Raw genomic sequence first — 13,833 nt, forward strand, 5'->3', positions numbered from 1 at the left:
TTTCACAAATTAAAATAGACTTTTTAATAAATTTAGAGCTCTTAAAATTAAAAAATTTGAGTAATTACAAACTGCTGGGACTTCAGTTTAAGTTAAGTAAAAGTGCGTCCGCAACCTAGACTTCTACCGGTTTCTTTGGCACAAGCGTACATATCTTTAGATCCGCGTAAATATATTCCATACGGTAAAAGACTTTATACCCATTTATATTGCAACTCATTACAGACACTTTAAGTCTGTCCTTCCTACATTTTGCTTTCGTTTTCCTATTTCAAGTTTGTGATTAATAATACATTTCTCCTAATTGCAAATGCTATTTTTAATCATTGTGCTGGTACCTGTGCTCAATTAATCAAAATAATGGACAGTGAACAAATACATTGCAACTTCTTTATTCATAACATGGAAATTGGAATTTAAGCAATCCAAATACTAGTAAATCACAATGGTGTGTGCAAATATACTGCACTGCTAAATACTACTGTGTAGAGATCTGACACCACTCGCCATGTAAAAATACTGCTTTCTTATTTATCTCCCAAATGTATTTCTAGAGAATTGACTGGTTATTGCAACAAAATTGTCATAGGTTTGTATGGTCGTACTGTGCTTAATGCCAAAAACAATTTGTCTGGTTAGATTGTATTTGTTTAAAGTAATTTTTAGTTGCTAATTAACTCTGCTTTAGATTAATGTATTAAACATACCTTGATTAAGAACATTGCATTGTTCTTAGACATCAAATATGTCATAGTTGAATTGTTTTATGAAGGCTTTCAGGCTCAGAAGGATTACCATTTTAACTTACATTGTCATGTACTGTACCTTACGATTTCCTATTTGCTCACCATGATTGATTGTGGAAACTGGTACAAAACCACCTACGGTTTTTGACATCTGTGTGTGAGAGCAATTCTTTGTTCTTTGAGGACATACATTGAGCCTTTTCTTTCACTATCACTTTTTCATTTGCATACTGCTCTTTTAGTTCTCTATCATCTGTTTTTCTTCACTGTTTACTTTTTCTTCATTGTGGCCTCAGATCATGTTTCGACATTCGTCAGAATCTTAGGTCCAGATTTATCAACGAGTAATATTCTAGTTAAATGGTGCTCCAACCAATCGGCTCCTAACTGTCATGTGTTTGAAAAATGACAGGCGCTGATTGGTTGGAGCACCATTCTAGATTAGTATCAAGTGATAACAAGACTATCACTCATTGATAAATCTGGGCCTTAATTTTTAGATTTTTAACATCTTGATATTCTTTGTTTCCTGAAATGAAGATGTAACTTGATTCCACTGAAATTTAACAGACTTTGGGGTAAATTCAATTCCAGGCTATGTCCGTGAAGTGTTGTTGGAACACTGGCACCTCGCAACCAACAACAATTTTCCCTCTCGTCCCATAGAGATGGGTAAGAAAATTAGCAATGATTGGCTACCAAATTCTCAGGGGTGTCTGAAGTTTAACATTTCAGTGGCACATCGTCAAAATTGAATTCCTCCCCTTTTGAAAAGCTAAGGCTAGTCTAAGTTGGATAGGCTGATAACTGTGTATTGCATTTAGGTCACCTGTAATAGTGTGAAAAAGCGATGTTTCTTGTCTTTTTCTTAGGGGAGAGACCATTCCAGTGCAGATATTGTCCATACAGTGCCTCTCAAAAAGGGAACCTAAAGACGCATGTGCAGTGTGTACACCGGGTACCTTTTGACAACAGTGAGTACCCCGACAAGCAGCTCCTTCGACCCCAAAGTGACAATCCCAACAGTTACATGGAGGATCAACTGGAAAATTTGCCTTCAAATCATCAAGTCCCTGGGGCTGTTGTTTTTAAGTGAAGATAAACAAAACAAAAATAATTTGACACATCCTTAGTCTAGAGACTTGTGTACCACTTAACAGTGTATAATAAATGAAGATGTAGAAGAAAATACATCCATATCGTTTTAAATGCTATTTTAGTTTTAAAAATTCAGACTTTGCAAAAATGGCAAATGTTGACATGACCCAAGACAATTACTAATGAATTAGAATTTCATCACACACTGGATGGAAGGGTACAGCATAACAGTTTGGACAGCATATAATTGTAAGCACTGATCTGTAATCTACTCCAGAGGACTACTTGTGAGTATGACAAGGGAGTATCAGAGGCGAGGCACAACATGTAATGCGCTGGATTAATCTACCACTGATTTGCTTAAAGCCAGACTGCTCGGTGATGTTGCATAATAATATGCATTATTTGAATCTGAAGGTCGATTGATAATTTTAATGGTCTTAACGCCGAAGATGATGTTTCACAAGGTGCCGAGATACATTGGTGACAGAAAAGAACAACAAAACACTTAATGTTATGCTATATGAACACTAATACGGGAAAAAAAAAAAAAAAAAAGCTTCTTCATTTTACTCTCAGGACCTTTTTATAATAGGGCTACTTTCTTAAACCTGCTAGCAAAAGATGATGCAAGATGTTTTTATTTTGTTTTAGTTTTTTTCCCCTTTATAATTGCCACACATCAGCTGCAGATCTTAGTACTGTACTAGATAGATGATAAAATCATAACTAAAAAGAAAAGCTAAAATAAGCATGGAAAAACATGCATGAATCTCCCCACTGCAAAAACCACCCTTCTCCAAGCCGGTACCTTGTGAGAGGTCATAAGATATATAAATATATATTTTTATTTTTTTCCTGTTTATAGCATGTTTGAAAATGTTACTTATTAATTTTGTTTCTGTTAATTGGTGGCATTCAGGTTGTGGGGGGACTTAAGATATTAAAAAAAAAAAAGCTTTATATACCTCTTCTGCAGCAACTTTTTTTTATGGTGAGGTGATGGTAAATTAATAACGGATGAAATCCAGCCGTATACCCCTTCATTCTAGCAGGCTGCATTGCCGCGCTATACACTGACTGGGGACTGCAAATGTATTCCATAGATAGAAACATTTTCCCCTTGTTGCTGTGATGCTGTGCCACAGCGATGCCTCGAAGAGTCAATTTTTGCACATGATTTTATGCATTATCAACAAAGTTACTGCTGCCTTGAAAGAAAATGTTCTGTGAAAAAAAAATTGCAAAAGCTTTACTAGTGTTTTTTTTTTTTTTTTTTATTGTAACCTTTTATAAAGGCAGAAAATGGGTATAAAAATCCTAGCATGCGAAATATATTTTTCAAAAAAGCAATAATTTTACATGTACAGATATAAATCTAACCTTTTAATACTGGTGAGAGCAACAGTTTACTTTATACTATAAAGAATAGCTTGGTTTTTGTAGTATGTGGGCTTCTGATACTGATTTGTTTTAAAAGATTACTTTTTTTTGTGTTTTTCAACAAATATTTTAATCTAGTTTTGTTTTATTCTGGATTCTACCAATAAATTTTCTAGATCTCGTATGTTTAGCACAGGAAATAAATTCTGTTTTCCTTTTATTCTGGTAATGTATTAGCCATGGTCTCAAAAGGTTTGTTTTAATACATTTTGTTGTCCTCAGTATTGCCTGGCTAGGTAGTGGATTCAAGATGCTTCTCTTTGAAGTATGTTATGTTTTTTCAAGTGATATTTTGTGGATGCATTCCAGTTCCTTACTATAAAATATATTATCCAGTTAAATATTAACTATTTCCGTATTATTTATATTACTGGACACACTTTTCTTCCCTTTTGTTTATTGTTAACACTTTGGAGAGGCACAGTGACTAAATGCTATATAATACAGTCTATTATTATCAAAACATGACATCTATGGTATTAAACAGTCTAGCTTGCAGTGATCTTACAATTAAATGGAGGTCTTCTTTCATTTTGGCACAGTCTTGAAGAACATCTGACAAATGGCAGGAAACATAACTGTCACTGATGCTACGTTGGTATTAATCAACAAAGTTTACAATGTCGATGTTTCTTTATGGAGAACAGTAGGGGGAAATCATTGTAGATAATTACATGCTGTGTACAGTGCAGAAATAAGATTCACTTAATTGAACAAGCATTTAAAAAAAGAGTAAAAAAATTCCGGATCCTAGCAATGTGTTTTTTTTTTTTTTTTGTAATATCTCCCTATTTAGTGGTTTAGTTTTTGTGCTCTTTCATTTTATCATCAGTATTGTGTTGATTTGTTAATGTAGAAATCCGCTAGACTATAGTATTTAAAATGATTTTTTTTGTTTGTTATTTATTTAGTCACCCTGTTTTGATCAGCTTTTAAAAGAAATTACTTTTAGCCTGACACACTCCTGTTAACCATCTGTGGACTGTTACATACATTTTCCTACTACCTCTACCAATCTACTGTTTCTCACTCTTTAACAGGTTTTTTTTTTTACAGCGCTCTAATGTAATTTACACAATAAAGGGTTTGATTGTTTACATTGGATGTGTGCAGCCTATTATTTACCTATGTTTAAAACATTAAATGCCTTTTTTAGGGGTGCATTTGTAATATTAAGAATTGTATAATTTTTCATCACACCTTCTCCAGTAAACTGTATACAAGTTATGTGAAAAACAATATCAATGTTGTGTCTTACATAATTTTTTAAAATTCTCTGAGAAAAATTACAGTAATTGTGCCATGGTAGTGAGGGAGAGCCAGTATGTATGTTTTGTGTTTTTACTTCATTAATCACACTTCAATTCTACAGTGTGTTCCAATATTTTAGTGCTTTATCATTGTCATAAGGCAAGTGTGAGCGAAAGGAGTGGCAATCACGTGTGTATATGTGTGTGTGTGTATATGTGTGTGTGTGTTTGTATGTGTGTGTGTGTAATATATATATATATATATATATATATATATAATCTCAAAAGAATAGGCGGCACTCACAGGTCTTAGGACGACAAGAATAATTGCTGACAACTGTGTCACATTCTGTTAGACGTTTCAGTCCCAATCGACTTTTATCAAGGTGCATTCTTGATAAGTCGATTGGGAATGAAACGTCAAAGAGAGCGTGACACAGTTGTCGATATTTATTCTTGTCGTCCTAAGACCTGTGAGTGCCGCCTATTATTTGTTTTTATGCATTGGTGATTATTTTCCATCCTGGAGAGCATCGGGGCAGGCATTAATATAGTTTAGCGGAGTGCTGGTTTCATATGTTTGGGGTATACATAAGTGTATGTGTATATAGATAGATATGTATATAGATAGTACCAGTCAAAAGTTTGGACACCCCTTCTCAGTCAATGGTTTTTGTTTATTTAAATTATTTTCAACATAGTAGATTAGTACTGAAGACATCAAAACTATGAAAGAACACACATGGAATTATGTTGTAAACAAAAAAAAGTTAAATAAAATGTTTTGTATTTTAGATTCCTCAAAGTAGCCCCCTTTTGCTTGGATGGCAGCTTTGCACACTCTTGGCATTCTCTCAATCAGCTTCATGAGGTAGTCTCCTGGAATGGTTTTGAATTAAGAGATGTGCATGTCAAGAGTCAATCTGTGGAATTACTTGCCTCCTTAATGTGTATGAGACCATCAGTTGTGTTGTGCAGAGGTAGGGTTAGTACACAGTAGACTCCACTATTTGACTACTGTTGTAATCTATATTATGGCACCAACCACTCAACTCGGTAAAGAGAAATGACAGTCCATCGTTACTTTAAGACATGAAGGTCATTCGATAAGGAAAATTTCAAGAACTTTGAATGTATCCTCAAGTGCAGTTGCAAAAACCATCAAACGATATGATGAAACTGGCTCTCACGAGGACCACCCCAGGAAAGGAAGACCAAGAGTTACCTCTGCTGCAGAGGATAAGTTCATTAGAGTTACCAGGCTCAGAAACCGTTACTTAACAGCACCTCAGATTAGAGACCACATAAAGTCTTCACAGAGTTCAAGTAGCAGACAAATCTCAACATCAACTGTTCAGAGGAGACTGCGTGAATCAGGCCTCATGGTCGTACATGGTCGTATTGCTGCAAAGAAGCCACTACTGAGGATGAACAACAAGAAGAGAATTGTTTGGGCCAAGAAACACAATTAATGTACATTAGACCAGTGGAAATCTGTACTTTGGTCTGATGAGTCCAAATTTGAGATTTTTGATTCCAACCGCTGTCTTTGTGAGAAGCAGAGAAGGTGAGTGGATGGTTTCTGCATGTGTGGTTCCCACTGTGAAGCATGGAGGAGGTGTGGTGGTGCTTTGCTGATGACACTGTTGGTGATTTATTCAAAATTCAAGGCACACTTAACCAGCATGGCTACCACAGCATTCTGCAGCGCCATGCCATCCCATCTGGTTTGCACTTACTGGGACCATCATTTGTTTTTCAACAAGACAATGATCCCAAACACACCTCCAGGCTATCTAAGGGCTACTTGACCAAGAAGGAAAGTGATGGAGTGCTGCGTAAGATGACCTGGCCTCCACAATCACCGACCTAAACCTAACTGAGCTGGTTTGGGATGAGTTGGACCGCAGAGTAAAGGAAAAGCAGCCAACAAGTGCTCAGCACTTTTGGGAACTCCTTCAAGACTGTTGGAAAACCATTCCAGGAGACTACCACATGAAGCTGATTGAGAGAATGCCAAGAGTGTGTAAAGCTGTCATACGTGTTATTGCATAGTTTTCAGTATTAATCTACTATGTTGAAAATAAATTAAATAAACAAAATTCATAGTGTGAGAAGGTGTGTCCAAACTTTTGACTGGTACTGTATGACAATATTGAAACGTTGATACTACTCTGTGAGCATTTCTTTGGAAAAGTCCTGAGTGCCGCATCACCCCCACAGCATATATATATATATATATATATATATATATATATATATAACAATGCCTACAATGCGCTAAAAATATAGTCAAATTATACAAAATAATTCAATAAAGGTTGTCAGGAACAAAAAATTCTATGGATTGGGGGGTCTGCCTGACAAGGGAACTGAGCACACATGCAGAGAACAGTCATCCTCACTGAATCGAGTACATCTGAGGAATATTATTGCAAAACCATTGCCTCAAGAAAGCTTGAAACACTCATTGGAAATTAAGCATATAATAAAAAGGAGTGATTTATTTAAACCAGCGGTGGCCAGATAAAGAAGTATCTATTGGGCATATCTGTTCGGATATTATACACCCCTGAAGAAGTCGATATTTGACGGAACGTGTTGGGTGATAATGCTAAAGTGGGCTAACTTGCTGTTAAAGAGCTCATACTCCTGAAGAGGAGGGACATCAAGTTATTAACATCTAGCCCATATAGGCCACTCTGCATGTGCTATGTAAGATTTTTAACCTTCTTAATTTTTATAATAAATAACTATGAATCAAGTATACAGAAACTGATTATTGCATATTTGGGTGAACTCTGTGAGGGTCTCATTGTAGAAACAATAAGAAGAACCTTATCCTCCAACTTTGACAACTAAAAGAACACTGAAAGACTTAACAGGACAACTAAGGCGTTATTGAACTATTATAAACAAATTGTGTTGGCGCACCTTAAGACCCCCCCAATCCATATATATAGTGTGCTGAAGGTAGCTTTAACAATAATTTGGGGATCAACCAAAATATCAACTCCATCATGCTGCTTGTTGGCATTCTGTGGATGATAATGATGGCTTATTTGGAGTGGCTGAGTAGTACTTGACGTTTATGGGACATATGGTTACCAATTACCAAATTGGTAACCATCTTCCAACAAACATTTAAGCAAACTTGTTAAGAGTACCGGTTCAGTAGTAAAGTTGTAGTCATTCACTTTTTTTTTTTTTTTTTTTTCTTCAATCCATTTTAAGCATATTTGATAGAATAATAACCTGGATTACAATGAAACACCTTAATGTCTTTGTGTCTCCTCCTATTTTTTACTGGAGCTGTATCAGCTTTCGTTTTTAGACGTACTACCATGGCTAGTCTTTTGTTCGGTTCTCCATATGAATCCAGTTAAATTGTAAATCACAATTGTCTGTTTTTGTAAATGGAATGTACAGCTATTTCACATAACTTTTACAAATCATATATCAGCAACCTGTTCACACATGATTGGAGATGGACAGCATGTGACATTATTATTGTCCTAAAGGGAGATGGAGAATAGCAAAAATGCTAAGGGGTATATTTACTAAAGGTTGATTTTTATCAATTTCAAATCGATGTGTTTCTTGGGCTAAATAACACAATTTTTTATATATTGATCGTTAAGGCATGGCTTGATGCGGAGATGACCTAATGTGGAAGTATCTGCCCATGGTATCAACCCCATGTTCTGTACAGTATAGTTGCTCTGGTGTGGCCGCTAAATGTTAGTACAGTATACTGACACGTCTGCTTCTGAAGCGAACCCAAATTGGGACTTGTAGTTCCACGCACAAGACTGGTACAAGCTGGACTAATTAGCGCACTATTTTGTTTGCTTGCATCGTTTTTAAGTGTTAATAAATGTGATTTAACCTAAAACACAACATCGATGTTGATTGATTTTTTAAAATCGACCTTACAGTAAATGAATTTACCACGAAGTCCCATTTGGAGAGGTTTAAATGAAAGTATAAGAATTCCTCAATTGCATAGAGCATTGATCTAAGGCTCCTATGAAACCGGTACAGGATAGCTGTGGTGCCCAATGTTTCTCTGTGCATAGACGTTCATACATAACGTAGTTAGAATAGCTCCTACATTACAATTATCTGACTGAGCAGGAAGACCTTTCATGCTGGTGTAGTTTTATACTTTTAGTTTCGGTGAAAAAATTCCTGGCTATGACGTGTTTTCAATCCAAAATGACACGAGTTCCACTTTAAGGCCTGGTTCACCAGTTAATAATTCATTCCTTGTTGAAAGGTTTTTGATCTGCTTGAAAATAAATTTGATTGTTTTATTTTTGTAGAAAGATCCATCCAGCTAATAAAAGATGGAGTAGTTAGAAATGGATTTCTTCATATAAAATTTAGCTTTCAACAGAGCTATATTATATAAAGTCACATGATATTTTCCAAGGTCACAGTAGGCCATGGTTATCCCCAGACAGCTACTTGCTATGACAAGAGCATAACAGGATCTTGGAGATGGAAGAAGGGTATCCATGGGATTTGACTTGACATTTTTGTTATAACGCAGTGTCAGTAAGGTTTCATGAAGGACCATTGTTATCTAATTAATATAACGCACTCTTATTAGGAAATATGTTTGAAATTAGGTCTTTATTGCACTATTGACGTGTTTGGATTTTGTAAAAGTATTTGCTGCTATTTTACAGAATAATCTGGTAAATGACCAAACTAGGTGCTTGGGATTAATATACATGAGTAGAGACCTGTTTCAAGGATAGAAGGGCAGTTATAACTGGTACATTCAGTTTGGGATTGTCATTAGTATTTGGTGTAACACAGGTTTCAGTATTGGACCCAGTCATTTTTAGTCATCGTATTAAATACCTTCTAAATGACCTATAAAGTAAGGTTTTGATGTTTTCTGATGAGACAAATTGGCATAGTGTTAATGCAGAGCATGATAGTTTTTTTCTACAGAAAGAAAACAAAGCTGTGCGTTTGCAGATGAAATGTTAATTATGCTACCTACACAATAAGCAGAATACAGATGGGAAACACTGGAATTAAAAATACCAGATGACAGGACACGGACAGTTCGGTAATCGCAAATCAAACTTTAAACTCATCATTTGGGAGTTGATTAATTGTGGAACAATTATAGTATTAACTAAATAGATAAAATATTGTGTTTGACCAATTAAAAGTAATACTGAAACCTGGAATGCATAAACCAAAAAGGCATTGGATCCTCAGAACTCACCAGAAACAGGTAAGTGTCCCATAACAAGGGTAGGGAGATGATTGAAACACTTTCCTTTATCATTGGAAATCAAATGTAAGTTGGAGTACATTAAGGGTAGTGCACATGTCATTATTTGGAAATTTTGTGTATTTATATTTTGTTCCTATTGCCACAGAGCAAGAAAGTAAAAAGAGTTACTCTTCTTGAGGGCATGTTTCTAGATAAATGTGTGTTTTAAAATCTAATTTTTAATAAATAATACAGTAACATATATCAACAAGTCTCTATTGAATTGTTATTCTTAAAACATCTTTCTATAAACCCTGATTGCAATCTTGAGTGTAATATACACTTAATGTATTAAAATGTAAACTAAATGTGTACTCCTTCCACTATGATCTGAGTTGTCAAATATGATTAGGTAAATCTTACAAATAGGAAGAAATAGTTCGATTATTGTGAATACCCACACACTACACAATATCGTGACATTGTGGCCAACATTGTTTGGCAAGTTTGAATGATCGATTAATCTAAACCACAAACAAAGAGTGAAGCCGCTGTTATGAACTGTGTTTTTGGAGACTAAGGAAAAAGGGACTGCAGAGGCTGCAGGATATTAGTAACCCACCTCGGACACATCCCATATCTCATCTAGATTTACAAGAGTGGTAAAACCGGTAACTATATGGAACTTTACATGTTATCATCACATTCTTAAAACCAATTTGTGGGAGATGTACCTCTGAGAAAGAACAATCATGCTATATTACATATATGTTAATTTGCAATTTTTATTCTTTATTGTGCATTTATATTACATATATATATATATCAATAAAGAGAAAGGGCGCTCTAATGTACAAAATGTAAAATATATTAAAATACAAAATGTGTAAATAACACAAACTGAATAATTAAAAAATCAAAAATTAATGCAGCAATGAAGCTACTTCAATGATCAGTCCTAGATGTTGATACAAAGGATGAATCTCCCTTTCGTTTCACAGAGTACATTTATTGAGTCCTTTGTTGGTGTTTAAATGATTTTGTAGAGGTCATAAATCCTGTTTTCAGGGTTTAGCAATGATTCCTTGTGATGTTGCTGAAAAATACCCTTCCACCAAAAATACACCCAAACAGGCCAAAAGGCCACTATTATTATTTGAATAAAACACTTCAATCTCAATAAAAAAGAACAATATTTATTCAATAAAATCAGTGAATCTGATGAGCTTTCATCGAACACTAGTCAAAATACGATGGAGACCCAACGCGTTTCGTCCCCTTCATCAGGGGTACATCATCAAATGACTGTATTATCAGTCCTATTAATAGTCAGGAAAATGTGAACACTGATTAAACAATCCAAAGATCTGTTTGCGGAGAATAAACTGGAGTAGACGCACTTTATATAGTGGATGGATTTATACTCCCAGGTAAGGATTGCTCAGAAGCAATAATCCTGTTCCACTCCTGCAAAATACTGCTGACAAGTGTTTCAGTCTGTTGCAAAAGTGCTTTTGTCTACTCCAGTTTATTCTCCGCAAACAGATCTTAGGATCGTTTAATCAGTGTTCACTTTTTCCTGACTATTAATAGGACTGATAATACAGTCATTTGATGATGTACCCCGTGATGAAGTCCCATGTGTTTGATGTAAGCTCATCAGATTCACTGATGTATTTGTAAGATTTACCTCATCATAAAACAGGATTTATGACCTCTACAAAATCATTTAAAGACCAACAAAGGACTCAATAAATGTACTCTCTGTGAAACGAAAGGGAGATTCATCCTTTGTATCGACATCTAGGACTGATCATTGAAGTAGCTTCATTGCTGCATTAATTGTTGATTTTTTAATTATTCAATTTGTGTTATTTACATATTTTGTATTTTAATATATTTTACATTTTGTACATTAAAGCGCCCTTTCTCTTCTTTCTTGGTTTCCATTTCCCTCCATATCTGTCTAACAGAGATATTAGGTGAAAGGTGCAGCCATCCACTCTATTAGATTTAAGTGTTGGTTACATATCAGTATCATCAATAATTTTAGCGCAAATAATAGGGTATCTTTGTATATATATATATATATATATATATATATTTTAGTGTTTTATTGTGTATAAGTTGTGCATTTATGAAGATATCCACACGACTCTCTTATATACATAATCTATAGATATCACACATGCGCCGTTATCGCTTCACTCTTTGTTTATGTATATTTTCTCCCAGAGAGACTACTCTGGTATACGGCAGCAATTTTTAGAGTGTGAATGATATATCAATTTGTATTCATTTTTTTAAAAATATTTTTTATATACGTTTTTTCAATTATTTATTTTCACTAAAACACATCTAGAGTGATTTTAATAGCGCCTTACAAATGGTATTGGTTCTCTTCTCTAATTTAAACCACAATAGTTTTTGTTTCACTATCGGTATTTGGCCAAAACCATAATTTGTACACACTACAGAAAAATCAGCCCAATATCCCGATTATTGGCTGATCGGCTCGATAACTGTATATTGCTAGCTTTAGGTGAGTCTTTCCCATCTTTTGGAATTAATAGTTTGAAAAAAAGGTTACACTTCAAGACACTGCTAAATAAGACAGGTGAGTGTAAACTGGATTAAATGTTCCAGAATAGTTGGCTGCAAAGCCATCTGCACCCCCTGGGCCTTGTTAGCCTTATTTTTAATGGCATGTGATGCCTTGTTCTCGTGATATTTTCCCCTTAGCGTGTCCAATTCAAAAGATAGCATTGACAGGTTCTATTGTGTCAAGAATTGCTGGGGCAATAAACATAATGAAAGGGACAAATATGTTAATTGTTAAGTTTATTGTAGGAGAAACTCATCTGTTAATAGTTTGGATCCCTGAGTTATTTTTTTTTAGTTAGTTTTTGTTTGTAAAAGTTTTACTTAGTGACTGGCTCTCAATCTGTGTGCCAGTAACCGGTCTGCCTTGTCACACTTTTTTTTCCTACAACGTTTAGTTAAGCCATTTAAGGGTGTTTATTTTATGTTTGCTGCTAACATGAGGTTGAACTCACCATTTTGCTGTTACCACCTTGTTATAATCATCTGCATAACCATGCAGAACCAGAGTTTGTTGGTTCTATCCAGGAGTTTGATTTGTTTGGAAAACACATGGATTTCTGTGCTGTGTGTATGTGTGTATATATATATATATATATATATATATATATATATTATAGCATAAGCAGCAGCCCCAATAAGGGTACACAGAATAACTGCTTTATGGCATTCCATATTAGCATGGGAGTAATTATTGACTTGGAGTTATTAGCAAAATAGTTCTCTATCTTGGTAACTAATTGCATTTTCAACTGAGGGAATAGGTGATTCTATAATTTACAGTAATTGTTAATGTTGGGATCACAGCTCTACCTGCGGGGCCATTTTTACTAGAATGTGGTCAGGTCCAAGTCCTGTAACAGTAAATATAAAGTTATAGAACTTTATACCTGACCACTTGCTAGTAAACATAGATATCATAATTTTTTTAGTTCAGCACTCGGAAAGACCATGACCAGTCTAGTGTGGGCATCATGTATGTGAGAGTAGAAAGTATAGACCCTAGTTGTTGGTGCTTACCCTCCATGCATCAAACAAAAGGCACTGTGTGACAATTGATGAAGCTTAATTTTTTTTTTTTTAGATTTTGATGGGGGCTTGGACTTGTTCAGGTGGTTTTCTATTGTGGTGTAAAGTCTATTGCAGGGGGTTTTAACCAATGGGTTATGTTTCGTGGTTTTCTTTAATCATGCACAGGTGAGTAAATCTATTTTGCTGGGTCAGTAATGAATTATCCCACGTGATTCCATAGACTGAAATTCTCAAAAATGACCAGTTGGGAAAATTTGAGGGTTGAGAACCACTGGTCTATTGATGAGAGTACTCTCTCTCCTATGTTGTTATGATTTTTAATTGTTGACATTGACACATTTGCCAAGAGATCAAAAATCCACCTCTCGCCTACACCATAGAGGCAGTGATTTTGTGGGTTGATCCAGTATTTGGCCTACTTGTA

The 13,833-nt window shown here is 35.1% G+C and overlaps 1 protein-coding gene across 3 annotated transcripts in view; it reads left to right on the forward strand.

Annotated features, from left to right (window-relative positions):
- Nucleotides 1–4,386, forward strand: part of ZNF516 (zinc finger protein 516) — a 128,308-nt gene extending 123,922 nt beyond the window's left edge. For 2 of the 3 annotated variants that reach the window (XM_088475913.1, XM_088475914.1), the window contains exon 7: nt 1,619–4,386. In XM_088475913.1, the coding sequence (XP_088332039.1) occupies nt 1,619–1,842 (224 nt within the window). In that variant the 3' untranslated portion in view covers nt 1,843–4,386. The remainder of the gene's footprint in view (nt 1–1,618) is intronic. The other variant, XM_088475915.1, reaches the window with a different exon arrangement.
- The last annotated feature ends 9,447 nt before the right edge of the window (nt 4,387–13,833 follow it).

The sequence above is a fragment of the Taudactylus pleione genome, unplaced genomic scaffold, assembly GCF_031769625.1.
Source record: "Taudactylus pleione unplaced genomic scaffold, aTauple2 ptg000179l, whole genome shotgun sequence".
Lineage (NCBI taxonomy): Eukaryota > Metazoa > Chordata > Amphibia > Anura > Myobatrachidae > Taudactylus > Taudactylus pleione.